The sequence below is a fragment of the Colletotrichum truncatum genome (genome assembly GCF_014235925.2).
Source record: "Colletotrichum truncatum strain CMES1059 chromosome Unknown Contig_0005, whole genome shotgun sequence".
Taxonomy (NCBI): domain Eukaryota; kingdom Fungi; phylum Ascomycota; class Sordariomycetes; order Glomerellales; family Glomerellaceae; genus Colletotrichum; species Colletotrichum truncatum.
In genome coordinates this window covers 632,205-645,212 of record NW_027222402.1, presented here as the reverse complement: position 1 = coordinate 645,212, position 13,008 = coordinate 632,205, and the positions used below count along the sequence as shown (strand labels likewise).

At 48.8% G+C, this 13,008-nt stretch overlaps 5 protein-coding genes across 5 annotated transcripts, besides 1 other annotated feature; 3 read left to right on the top strand and 2 right to left on the bottom strand.

Annotated features, from left to right (window-relative positions):
- Positions 1 to 359: 359 nt before the first annotated feature.
- On the top strand, positions 360 to 1,284 carry CTRU02_208189 (uncharacterized protein; the record flags this gene model as incomplete). The annotated part of the gene is made up of 2 exons (XM_036725873.1): positions 360 to 489; positions 548 to 1,284. The coding sequence occupies 2 exons, from the start codon at positions 360 to 362 to the stop codon at positions 1,282 to 1,284; spliced, it is 867 nt and encodes a 288-aa protein (XP_036582587.1).
- A 402-nt stretch (positions 1,285 to 1,686) lies between these two features.
- CTRU02_208188 (kinesin light chain) lies at positions 1,687 to 2,277 on the bottom strand (the record flags this gene model as incomplete). The annotated part of the gene is made up of 1 exon (XM_036725874.1): positions 1,687 to 2,277. The coding sequence occupies one exon, from the start codon at positions 2,275 to 2,277 to the stop codon at positions 1,687 to 1,689; it is 591 nt and encodes a 196-aa protein (XP_036582588.1).
- Positions 2,278 to 4,775: 2,498 nt separating this feature from the next.
- Positions 4,776 to 5,708, top strand: CTRU02_208187 (uncharacterized protein; the record flags this gene model as incomplete). Its single annotated transcript, XM_070205047.1, has 6 exons — positions 4,776 to 4,799; positions 4,915 to 5,038; positions 5,092 to 5,238; positions 5,292 to 5,409; positions 5,465 to 5,561; positions 5,622 to 5,708. 6 exons carry the CDS (start codon positions 4,776 to 4,778, stop codon positions 5,706 to 5,708), a joined length of 597 nt encoding a protein of 198 aa, XP_070061122.1.
- Positions 5,709 to 6,866: 1,158 nt separating this feature from the next.
- Positions 6,867 to 8,400, bottom strand: CTRU02_208186 (amine oxidase; the record flags this gene model as incomplete). Its single annotated transcript, XM_036725876.1, has 2 exons — positions 6,867 to 8,087; positions 8,203 to 8,400. 2 exons carry the CDS (start codon positions 8,398 to 8,400, stop codon positions 6,867 to 6,869), a joined length of 1,419 nt encoding a protein of 472 aa, XP_036582590.1.
- Positions 8,401 to 10,312: 1,912 nt separating this feature from the next.
- CTRU02_208185 (glycoside hydrolase family 29 protein) lies at positions 10,313 to 12,737 on the top strand (the record flags this gene model as incomplete). Its single annotated transcript, XM_036725877.1, has 2 exons — positions 10,313 to 10,399; positions 10,458 to 12,737. The coding sequence occupies 2 exons, from the start codon at positions 10,313 to 10,315 to the stop codon at positions 12,735 to 12,737; spliced, it is 2,367 nt and encodes a 788-aa protein (XP_036582591.1).
- Positions 12,738 to 12,910: 173 nt separating this feature from the next.
- Positions 12,911 to 12,976: a sequence feature (Short protein (CTRU02_208184, KAL0935969.1) was converted to a misc_feature.).
- Positions 12,977 to 13,008: the final 32 nt, after the last annotated feature.

Here is a 13,008-nt window from a genome sequence, read left to right as displayed (position 1 = left end):
ACATTAGCGGTCGCTAACAGAGGCTCAGCAGCTCACAAAGAAAGGTTTTCTTTGATATAACCTTTTCTGCATTGCGTTGTTCGTGAACGATGCCTCTGATCAGGCCTTGTACATATGGATTCTTGGTAGTGGGCTTCTCTTGGCGCCTATGGCCAAAAGTTCTGAAGCGCTGCTTCGTTCAGTGTTGGTGAAGTTAAGCGCCCAACCCCGCACCTGTTTTTGGCGCCTCACGTTGCTCGCTCATCGTCTGGGTACGCATACAGCATTCTTTCTATTGCATACACTACCCGCCTCGTCAGTAAAATCTCCCATGAGTCCTCCTAGGAAACATCCAATATTTTGTCACCTCATCATCAGCAATGGCGACCAACCAGCCAGACTCGCCGCCTACGCTAACTTTTGCTCAGAGGCTTAAGAAGAAGAAAAAGGAAAAAGGGCTGCCAGTGTCATCTTCTGATGAAGATGAACCAATGGAAGAGCTTGGAGAAGGTCGCCTACCTAGTTTCTAATCCGAGAAATGAAATCTGCTGCTGATACTAAGTAACAGGCGTGACAATCCTGAGCAAAATGCCTATTCGAATGGTCACCCTTCATCCAGGAAATATTGTCAAAAAATCTGGCAAACAGATATACCTTGAAGAGGCCGACGCATTGCGTGTTGCTGCAGAGGCAAAGCTACCAGTTCCTCACATACATGGGACAGAAACCACGCCGGACGGAAAGAAGCACATCTACATGAACTACATCGAAGGAGACCTTCTATCCGATGTTTGGCCTGGACTATCCATCGACAGCAAAAATGATATCGCCCAACAGCTGCGGGCCATATTAGTTACCATGCGATCTATTCCGCCTCCCAAGGATTACATCGGCGACTGTTCTCAAAGCCAAATACGAGATACTCGATCGATGTTCACATACACTGCTCCCCCGTGTGGCAATGAGAAGGAATTCAACGACTATCTAACCGACGCCTTGTTTCCACTTACGCCCCCAGCAATCCGTAATGCATTTTCCCATCGGCTTCAAACGAACCATCGGATTGTTTTGACGCATGGTGATTTGACACCCAGGAATACCATTGTGCGGGATGGGAAGATTGCAGGTATCATAGACTGGGAAGATGCAGGTTGGTATCCTGAGTACTGGGAGTACGTTAAGTTCTTGTCGCATTCTGGAACCCGTTACGGGGATTGGTGGTGTTTTGTCGACGATATACTGCCCCAAGCGTATCCGGACGAGTTGGTAGACTACATTGCGTTGTCTAAATGGCAGTCGCCGTAAAGAATTGTAGTTGCGCTGTATATATTCTGCCTTGTTCGTCGACTTGCTCACCTCTCCTCTTACGCATAAGTCAACTAGGTAGGGAGAGCAACGACAGCGAAAGGTGCACTTGAATGAGGCGATCACGCTCGAGTAAGAAGGTGGTGGTGCTAAGGGTGAGTTCTTTCCAGCCCCCATGATGCGTGCTCGGGCCTCGAAAGTATAGCGCCGGCTGCCAGTCAGAACCCGCTGCCCAGGCATACCTGGTGAAAAGCGGCATTTTAACGGTTCTAGTCTTGGATATGTCGGTTATTTGCAAGGTAAATCTGGGAAATAACGTTCGGCGCCTTCTAGGTATAAGTAAAACTGCAGTCTTCCTATTAAGCTAAGTCGTATGAATCTAGAATCATTTATCGGGGTCCGTCAACTCTGGTTCTGGTCCACTAGCGATAGATAATTTCTGCTGGCCTTAGTCAAGAGATGGTCCTCTCCAAGGTCTTCTTTCCCTACTGCTAGTACATCTTCCAATTTATCCTTAGCGGATTCCCATCGCTCTTGCTTTAAATATGTTAAAGCGAGAGCCTCCATTCTCGCCAACCTCCCGAGGTGGTCTTCTCTGTATATCCTCTCGGATATCTCCAGAACCTGCCGGTTCAACTCCTCAGCCTCTTGCAAGTGCTCCTGAGCTCTATATGTCGATGCAAGACTGTCTTTGAAGAAGAGTCTATAGGGGTGTTCCTCTCCTAAAACTACTCGACTCGTTTCTGATACCTGTTTATTCAGGTTTTCAGCCTTTGTTAGTTTCTTTTCCTCCCTGTGTCTCGCTGCTAGATAGGCTGTGCTAATGAGTGTGAGGGGATGGTTCTCTCCTAGAACCGTTCGTGACGTCGTTGATACCGCCTTGGTTAACTCTTTGGCCTTTCTCCACTGTTTTTGTTCTATATAATGTGATATGACACGACATTGAATCTGCAACGTTAAGTGATGCTGGTCTCCTAACGTACACTGCGTCATTTTTACCGAACGCGTGATAAGCTCTTCGCTTACCTTCCATGGTCCTTGCTCCCAAAACTATTTTGACTCCTAAGGTGATACTATAGATCTAACCCCGGGTTTGGCCTCCGTAAGTATTGTTATAGTAACTTTAAGCTTGCCCTGCCTTGCTGCCTATGATAACGCTGTTATTCCTTGCTTGTTAAGCGACTCCGTGTCTGCCCTATTCTGTGTTAAAAGCGTAATAATAGAAGCATGCCCTTGTTCTGCTGCTAATAATAGAGCCGTGCGCGCTTGTGTATCTTGAGCATCAAGCTTCATGATAGGCGTCTCAAGCAGCAGCCTGACAATCGCTTCTTGTCCTCTGACTGCTGCGAGATGGAGTAATGCATGTCCGTAGATATCTTGCGCATCTATAGTCGTATTTGATTTCTCGAGAAGCAGCTTGACAATCGCTTCGCATCCTGTGCTTGCTGCATGATGTAGCGGTGATCGTCCTTCCCCATCGAGTGAATCTGGGCTGGCCCCTCTCAGTACCAGTAATTCGGCGATTTCTCCGTGTCCCCTCAGTGCAGCGAGATGTAGCGGTGTGTATCCATCGTTATCTTAGGCGTCTGGGTTCGTGCCATAGGTGTCGAGAAGCAACCTGACAACTGCTTCGTGTCCACCAGAAGCTGCACGACGTAGCGGTGTATGTCCCCTCGCATCTTGGGGATTCATCGGGTCCTGTGGTGTATGTTTGTCGACTTTTTCGCCATCCAGCCTCGTGGTATTTGTCTCGAGAAGCAACTTGACAACTGCTTCGTACCCCCAAACTGCGGCGAGATGTAGCGGTGTCTGATGCTCCAAGTCGCGGACGTTCGGATCGGCTCCTTTTCACAACAACCGCTCAGTCACTGAATCAAGCCCTTTTTCTGCTGCAAGTGAAAGCAGCGATGTATCAAGCTCATCTCTAGCGTGTGTATCGATATCCTTAGCCGCCAGTAAGAGTTCGACAACAGCGGAGTGACCCTGATTTATGGCTAAATGCAAAGGTGTCTGTCCGTACTTGTTATAGATACTGAAACGCCTGCGTCCAGTATCTTCTGAAAAGTTTTGACTTCACCTGTGTCCGCAGCTTATAACAAGTTCCTAATATTACGCCGCCAAAAGACTCGTTGTAAGACATTATAGAGGTGTTGCTGAGTTAACAAGAGCTGAGCGAGATCCCTACCCAACAGGCAGAGAGTGATAATGATCAGAATATCTTCCGGGAGAGATGAATAACCCATGCTGACGGAATCATGAAAAATGACATGAGATGGAAAGAGACCGGATGAACATTGCCTGGCCTCGATGATGCGGGGTCCGTCATGGCTGGTGTCACACAAAAGTAGGGCCTAGGAATAATACCAAGGTGGTTATAGAAAATTATATCCCTTTGGCTGTTGTCTAGCAATAGGTATATCTTTTATCCGGGGACAACAGTCAATCTAGTAAAACAAAAAATACTTACAAAAGTTTTCTAAGACAGACAACATAAACAAAAATGGCTATTTTGAACCGTTACTAACAGGTTTTAGGTCGCCTGTCATTCCCGACAAGGTTTGCAAGGCCCCACGAGGACGACGATAAGGCGATAACAACCGCAATCATCGTACTAAGGAAGACGTTATCGCCCCGTTGCGAGGGTGCGCTATTGTCGTTGATGGAAATCGACGTCGTTAGTGATTCGACTTTCCTAACGAAGCAACACGCTCACCAGACCCTTAGGCTCTTGCCATTACGTATACCCACTGTGACGATTGCGATATCCATAAGAGTCGCACGAGAACATAAATACTAGCTAGGCGACCTGTTATGACAGAGTTCTCCTCGAAGCCTTTGGGCATACGAGAAGGGTAACATAAAAGACCAATGTCAGGCGTATGGCGCAATTGCAGCCGCAATCGCGGGGGTCCCACTTTATCGTGGCAAGATGCCTTCTGCTAGAAAACATTAGCCTGAGAAATCTCCCCGGGGAGCACGGCTCATGCCCCGATACCTACACCCTGGACTTGGTGCGGGTCGATGACCAAGGGTGATCTGAAAACTTGCAAGGTTTACTAGTATATGCAGTTGGTTACTTACGAGGGGTTCTCAAACGCTGTATATAACAGTCCCCCCAGCATGTGGGCCAATTTTTCCGTGTTTGAATCACACCAACCCCATCGACTGCGGCTTGGCAATAGATACAGAGCTTGCGGGATACCAGCCAATCAGACATAAATATCACAATTTTTACTCGAATGGCGAGCATTGTTTCGGAGAAATGAGGGCCTTTAAATGGGGGCTGTTGTGTACCTGTTGCGAGGCCGCAGTCGATGGGACAGTTCATCCCCACCCAATCTTTGGACAAGCTGGGTTGTCGCAGTTGGACCAACGAACGATGACTGCGATCGCTTCGGCAACCTGGAGATCAAAATTCATCAACCCGAGCACTAGCGGGATGTGGCGTGGCAGACGCTCGTAGTAGTAGCTAGCACCTGGCGAAAATTCCTATGATCGCTTCCACTCGCGAGCAGGTGAATTACAGACATGCTTTCTCGGTCTTGTTGGTTCTAACGTTCAAATGGCTCACCCTGCTGTATATATCCTTGAAAAATACACGAGGACAATGTAAGGTAAATGTGTAATTAGGCGTTTTGGTCGGTAATTGTGTCGTCGGCTGCCGGGATGATGTTTCTCAAGCTCTCGACTGCCCTGGGTTTGCTTCGACTAGGCACCAGCAGATGGTACCGATGGTCTCTATGGGCAACTATGGGTAAGTGACTTCTCTCATCACCAGTGAAAGATGGCACTGATAACAGAATCTAGTTCTGACTGTCCTGTACTGCATGCTTGGGATAATGCCCTTTCTCTTGAACTGTCAACCAATGTCGGGGTACTGGGACAAAAGCATCGATCCGAAGCCTGTCTGTATACCTCTGGACCGTTTCATAAAGCTCGGCGTACTCAATACATGTGGGTTTTATTTAATTTTACGCTCTTTGTTATATTGCTAACTCCACGATCAGCATTTAACATTTTTACCGATGTTATCCTGGCCATGCTACCTGTCCCGATTGTCTGGAACCTGCAGATGAAGCTTAAAACTCGGCTGTATTTTATTGGAATTTTAAGTTTGGGTTATTTGTGAGTATATCCCTAAAACATACAGGCTGTGGAAATGCTAAAACGAGGTTTTCAGAGCGGTAGCCATGGGAATTATCAAGGCCGTTTACCAAATCGCCTTTGGATCTGACATGGATAAGACTTTCAACTATTCCATTTTTTGTTTGGGGATTGTAAGTCTATGCATCGATCACAGTTGCATCATAGCACTGGTTAGCTAACGCTACTGTCAGTCTTCAAATACAGGTTGGGATGATTGCAGCCTGCGCGCCCACTCTAAAACCGCTTCTGAGAAAGATTCTAAACCTCACCTCGCATGACGGTTCCTCGAACAAGTACCGTAGCTCGTTCAAGATAGACGAAAACGGGGTGACAAACAACCGTCGGAGGACTTTACATGGCGCGTCATTCGTCCCGGAGTATGAGCTTCATAAGCGACCACCCGGCGATGGAGGCGATGGGGGGCCGGTGGTTACAGTCTCATTCTATGAGAGGAACAGTAATCATACCCGGTCAGGGAGCGAAGAGACGATTCTACAAGACCGCCAAACTAATGGCATCCTCAAGACCACCAAAGTCACTGTAAATTAGAGAAGGAACTGGAAGTTCAAACAGTGGCGTCTAAGGAGCCCAGAATGCACTTGATGTCGTATAGTGTTTCACGGCTTGGTGAGTATTACGTGTGATGGCTTTTATCGCTATTTCTCGAGATTCTGCTTTGTTAATTGCTTTTTCCTTCGTGTTTTATTATTATATTCAACTCTATCGCCAGACCCTACCCCTCTGTCTCGTGAAAGACACTGTTACCACTGGCGGGCCTAACATCCATCATACCATAAATCTTAGGATTTAACTTTGTAAGACCAGTAAACAAGAGCTCTAAATGACTTCACCCTCCATGGGAACAACTGAAGTCCAACGGTAGTGGTGTGCAATAGCACAAATCATTTGGTCTCGGCTATGGGCTGGACTGTCTCCGTCAGGCCGGATCACACGCTCCTGAGATTGTGGGTGATGGGGGTTCTGGCCTAGACCCCGGACACTATGTGTATTAGTGGGACAGGGCCCAACTCTGTTGCAACTTTGTGTTGGGGCAGTTTACGTTGGTTCCAACACAGACAGTCCAGAAGCAGCTAGTCTCCGCCACCAGGCCTACTTCGATTGGGCCATCTCGGATAACGCCCTTTCGGGGATGTGACAACGGCGAGGAGTTCGTGTGTACAGCTGGGACACAGATACACATGCAAAAGTATGCGTCGCTGGCTGCCGTATTTCACCTTTCGTTATTCACGGTCGAAAGTTTTGGTAGTGCGCGCGTCGCTGCGGACCAAGCCAAACATTCTTTAGAAGGGATGCTAAAGAAGCCAAGGTACCTTATGTACGTTGTTATTTTATATCTTACAGAAGAATCGGAAATAATCTCTCACACCACATCCCTTGCACTTAGCATTACACCCCCGATTGTAGTCATTGCAGGCTCAGAACTCTGCTAGCAGCTTTGGTAAAACAAACTGGTTGTTGTACTCCCACAAGATGGTCGAGAACTGCGCCGTCCAAGCGCCGCCAGTAAAGTAGGTGTTCTTGCGGCCCTGCAAGGCGTATAGCTTCGTAATGAAGCCAGCCTTCAGTTCGGAGGGGGAAACATGGAGATGCATCGGTCCGTGGTTTGCCCAATACTTGATTTCAGGGCGCTGCTTGCCCAGGGGAGGTATAGTGCCTGCATCGGCGAGGTGCTTGAGGGACTTCTCGACCATCCTCTGGGCCTCGCGGCTGTCGAGGTTCCCAGTAGAGGAAACAAGCACGCGGAAATTATCACCGCCGAGATAAGAGAATCCATCAACAAAAGGCGTGCGGGGGAGAGACATCCAGTTGGTAGGGACGTTATTAGTGTAGCCGTAGCTGTCGGAGAGCGAAGGGTGGGAGACGACACCGGCGTAGACTGCAGACCACTGCCACTTTTCGAAGACGGAGGTCTCCTGCTCATCAATATCGATACCCCTCAGGTTATCGAGCGTGGGCTCAAACGAGATGAGCAGCTTTTTCGCGCGGATGAGGGTACGTGTGTTATCGGCGCCCTTTACCAGGACCTCCACACCTTCTTCGCTGCGGACGGTCTTGATAGCAGTTGAGGAGTAGAAAACATCGTCTCCAAGTTGCTCTGAAATAGCGTCGTAGATATCCTGATTCCTTAGGGAAACAGGCACAAACGATCCGATGATTCCTAATAAAGAGCGAGTAATGGGAGCGCCGAATGCCTGCATAACATATAGAGTCGTCTGGTCTCCGAGGTTGCCCATTCCCAGACCTGTGACTTGGAAGATGCGAGGAACGGCGGCTTCGAGACGATGTTTCTTAACGAAATCGGAGAACTTGAGCGTCAGGTCTTCGGGGATTCCATCGCCAGCGTCGGGAAACTTTGCGTATGATGGGAGGATGAACTCCTCGTACCTTTCACAGAGCGTGAGGTACTGCCTGAGACCAGCTTGAGTGGCGTTATAGGTAGGAGCTGAGTAGTTTGCGAGCTTGCCAGTGTCGAAATCAGCATAAAGGTTTGTTAGCGCAAGGCGTAACGGATCCTGAATCGGAATGTTGAAACGGTCGAAGAACTCGCGAGCTCCCGGGTAGTCGGTATACGAATAAACTCCGACATCATACGGCTTTCCAGTCTTTGGGTCGTCATATGTCGAGACATGGCCTCCCTAAGTATTGTTAGTCGCTAGCTTCTTTATCTGGCATGTCTGATTTGAAAGGAATGGGAAAGGGGGACAGTAGAATGAAAGAAAAGCAGATAGCATAAAATTGAGTTTAACTTACCAGTCGGTTTTTCTTCTCAATCACAACCACGGTTTTGTTAAGGTCCTCCCGGAGTCTTACAGCAGCGTGAGAGCCAGACGCACCACCTCCCAGAATAATAACATCTCTCTCGATTACTCTTGCGGCAGTACTGTCAGGGATGGCCGTTGTTGCCGCCAGGGTCAAAAGACCGAAAAAAGCAACAAAGCGCGCAGGCATGATTGGCAACGAGGATAGGAAACGAGATCAAAAAAGAGCACAAAACTAGTGCCCGACAGCTGGAAACGTCTTGTTCTTGGCTTAGGCTCACCTGCTATGGGCACAGTCTTGGGAGAAAATATCTGGATTACGGTATGGCGATCCGAAGATATTTATGTAAGCCTTCCCGGAGCACAACACTTCACAACCATGCAGGCGACCATGCAGTCGACCATGCAGGCGCGGCGGCCCCATAGTGTTCGGTGAGAATACGATAGCCCCTTTGGCGTTTCCACATCGCATTATGGAGCGCGTAACATTAACTATTGCGACCGGGATGATTAGATGTAGATTACATAGCGGCATTTTGAAAAAAACAAAAAAAAACAACGTGGCGAGTCTGCTGAACAGACGGCCATGGCAAAGACGAGGTGATCCAGTGATGAGGAGCTGCATTCATTCATAGGATCAGAATCCCAGTGTGGCCATGTTGGGCCCCAGGGATACAAGTACACTAGTGGGGTACGCTGTCACCTCAAGTGGATCTAGGAAAGTGAGAGTAAACACCAGTAGTTCTGTGGGCTTAAAACTTATGCAGAAAGACAGGGTGGATTCCGGGCGATGGAGTGAGGGCCCTTTGTTGCGATTGGCTTGTTTTATTGCCAGGTTTCGGAAGGCTGAAGTCGGAAAGTACGAAGATATAGAATGGAACGCTCGGAGGAAACCGATGAGAAAGGACTCGAGGAGGAATATAACGAACTAGGTAGGCATAGAGCGTGTAAAATAGTGGGTATCTCTCTCGTGGCATACTCAAGCTCCTGCCCCTGAACGCCTGATTGAATGTCATTTAGATTTGAACCTACTTGTGTCATGGATTCCTATTCTGAAGTCTATAAGCATTACTAAAGGCGGAGAACGGGCTGTAGTGGGATTACTCCTGTGAAAAGTTTTCTCACTTCGCCCTGGGTCAAATCGTCTTTTTAGGAGACAGATAGGTAGACGTGAGAGGCAAGAACTTGAAACTAATCAGAAGAATTCCTGCTTATGCAGTGTTTATGAGTTTGTGCTTAATTGAAGTCGGGCAATGAAGGCGTACTGGCTACCTTATGACGGATAACGTCAACAATTCGTTCTCAGAAATTATTGTAACTAAGAGATGCAGCAGTAAGGTGTCAAAATTCACACTTAAGGGCTTATTATGTAGTTAACACACGTTGCAAGTCAGACTGATTATATTTCTTATAAATAACCAGCCTGTGGCGTAGCATTTCTCAATTTATTATTCCAATACCTAAATCAGGGCCCTCAGAGGTATACGCATAGTTGAAAAAGCCCGCAACTGTTAGTTTATACCTATTAAGTGCTGGCTATTAGCTGTTGAGATTACAATATAGGACGATCGTTAACTAATATCCCACCAATCCGTCAGCAGTGGTGAAATAGCAATTAGCTTCGTTACTATGCCACTGGGTCATGTTCTGTATGCCGACCGCTCCCCCCGCTCGCTGTTAGAGTTGGTTACGTGCTGTTACAAACATCTGGCACCTGATTAATAGGCCTGGGATAGCAGATAATTAACCAACTAGCGTTACTAACGGACCCACTTTAACCCGGAATCCCGACCATGGCAACTCGCACCAGTCTTATCATTGATACCCCTCATTGCACAGCTACCCCAGGTCCCAAGGATGCTGATGGTAGCATAAATAGTGGACATTGAGTTGGAGAATGTTACCGTTCCATTCAGTAACGATGCTATCTAGTGTGATGCTGGATGAAAGGACGCGAACTCTGGTGAGGGGTCCGGTTACCAGTTTCCCCGCTGCGAGATAACAGCCGGTAATTAAGAATGGTGGTATTCCTCGGTATTGAGGGGCATCCTGCTAAAGTGCCGCCATCAAGGAAATTCTTTCAATGAACTGTACCTTTGAAAATGAAGGCGTTTGAAAACTTAAGGGTCATCCTGCTCATAGCTGAGGCCAGCGTTGCGTGGGCAGCAAATTGTTCATCTACCAAGGGGGTAAGCGCAACCTTGAGATTCGCGTGGAACAACATTATTGACATGATAGATTCGATAGACCGCAGTCCATTTAGATCTTTCATCACAGTTCAACAATAAAGCTTTCGGCACGAAACCCGGCGAAGCTTCCTTCGATGTCTTGAACCAGTCCTATCCAGCACCCTCAATCGGCCCTGAATTCACCTCGTCAGACACGGGCATCACCTACAGCTTCCCCGGCTACACCGGAGCTGAAAAGTCCGACAACATCATCTGCGCCGGCCAAAAACTGCCTGTTCCCGAAGATGCTTATTTCTCAGCTTCGTTTCTCGTCGCGGGAGACGTCGAAGGCGCTACAGTCAGTGGAAACGTGTCTTTCACATACTCTGACAACACAACGTCCGAATATGAACTCCGCACACTCAACTGGTTTAGCTTTTTGACCATCAACCGCGGAGAGATTATCTTCCCGAGCCGCTTCACGCCCAATGGCTCGGATTTCAATACGTCGCACATCTTTGAGCGCAGTGCTGCGCTGCCGACGGGGAAGAAGCTTAGTTCCATCACTTTGCCTGTGAAGAACAATGCGACCGAAGGCCGGCTACACATCTTCGCTATTTCGTTATGGCAATCTTCTGACGTGAGTGTTCAGTCAGTGCGACCGACGCAGAAGTGGATCGGAAACGGTACCCAAATAGTTGAGGTCACGGTCAACAATGCCGGGTCGAAGTGCGTGGCTGGTGATGGCCTCAATGTTACCCTATCGGGTAACGGGTACAAGACAGTGAGGGCGGGATACACCAAGCGCCTGTGCCCTGGTGACCAGAAAGTAATCGCCGTTGGAGTCGAAGGTTCCTCTGAAGGGCCGTCCACTGCTGTTGTAGAACTTTTTGACGGAGCAACACGGAGGACGACATCGGTTGACCTTGTCGAAGTCGGCCTGAAGGAATGGACACCTGACCTGGACAGTTTATCCAAACATGAGAGCCCAGACTGGTTTGATGAAGCCAAGTACGGCATCTTCATTCATTGGGGTCCTTATTCTGTCGCAGGCTGGGGCAACTCAACTCCTTATGAGAGTTATGCGGAGTGGTTTTGGTGGTATTCCACGCATCACCCGGAAGGCGACCGCTCCAATTTTTACGGGTACCGCCTCGAAACATATGGTCCCGAATGGGCGTACGACGACACGTTTCCCGAGTTCACAGCCTCCAAGTTTGATGCGAAGGAATGGGTTGATCTGTTCGCCGATGCAGGTGCCAAGTACTTTGTCATCACCACCAAGCATCATGACGGATTCGCCATATTCGATGCAGGACAAACGTCTAATCGCTCCGCCATCCACTATGGTCCAAAGCGTGATCTCTTGAAGGAACTCTTCAACGCCGCAGAGACGCATCAGCCCTCCCTCAAGAGAGGAACCTACTTTTCTCTCCCAGAATGGTTCAACCCGGACTTTGGGCCTTACGGATTTGTCCAGTTCCCAACCCCAGAGGCGGTCTCTTGGCCAGGTACCCTAGCGCCGAACCCTTATACCGGGGAGCCGGAGCCCTATACCGGCCACGTCCCTGTCGAGGACTTCATCGCAGACCTGATGGTGCCGCAGATGGAGACTTTGGCGTTCGATTACAAGACGGACATCATGTGGTGCGACTGCGGCGCTGCGAATGGCACTGCAGCATTCGCTGCCAACTGGTGGAATAAGGCGCGCGCAGAGGATCGGCAAGTCGCGATCAACTCCCGCTGTGGTATTCCTGAGGCGGCCGACTTTGACACGCCCGAATACCAAACCATTGCCTCAGCACAGCGGCGTAAGTGGGAGAGCAACAGGGGAATGGATCCTTACTCGTACGGCTACAACCGCGCCACGAAGCCTGAAGAGTACATGAATGCCAGTACCATCGTATACTCCCTCGTCGACATGGTATCGAAGAATGGCAACTTTCTGCTGGATATTGGGCCTCGGGCGGATGGAACAATCGTCCAAGCAGAGATGGATAATCTGCGCGAGGCAGGCAAGTGGATCAAGGCTCACGGTGAAGCCATCTTCAATACCACCTACTGGTTTATCCAGAGTGAGATTATCGGAGGGCCAGAAGTGAGATTTACTCAAACAGACGAGGCGTTCTACGCGATTTTCTTGGAGAAGCCAAAGGTTGTTGATGGTTGGGTAAGTATTGCAGCACCGATCCCGATTGTGGACGGCGATGTGGTCAGTCTCTTAGGAGTCGGAGGAGGGACCGCGCTTGAGTGGAAGTCAATCGTAGCTGGAGATAGTCACGAACTGAAGGTGAAGATTGATGAGGCCCTGATTGAGGAAGATGAGTTTGGCTGGGTATTCAAGGTTCTGTACGTATGAAGACCCAAACGAAAAGATATTTGGGGATAATTGTCAGACACAACGCCGTTGCCAGCCAGCTATTACTGGCAATTTCATCTTAGATGTAGCATCAAGGTATCATTCATTTGAGAGTAAAAAGCAAAAGTGTGCGCCGAGGGGGAATCGAACCCCCGGCTCCCCGACGCTGCTTGATGGCAACGGAGAATTTTACCACTAAACCATCGGCGCTCCGAATGGAAACTTTGCCCCTTTGCTAATACATAACCCTAGCAGAAGTTTCATTTTACTG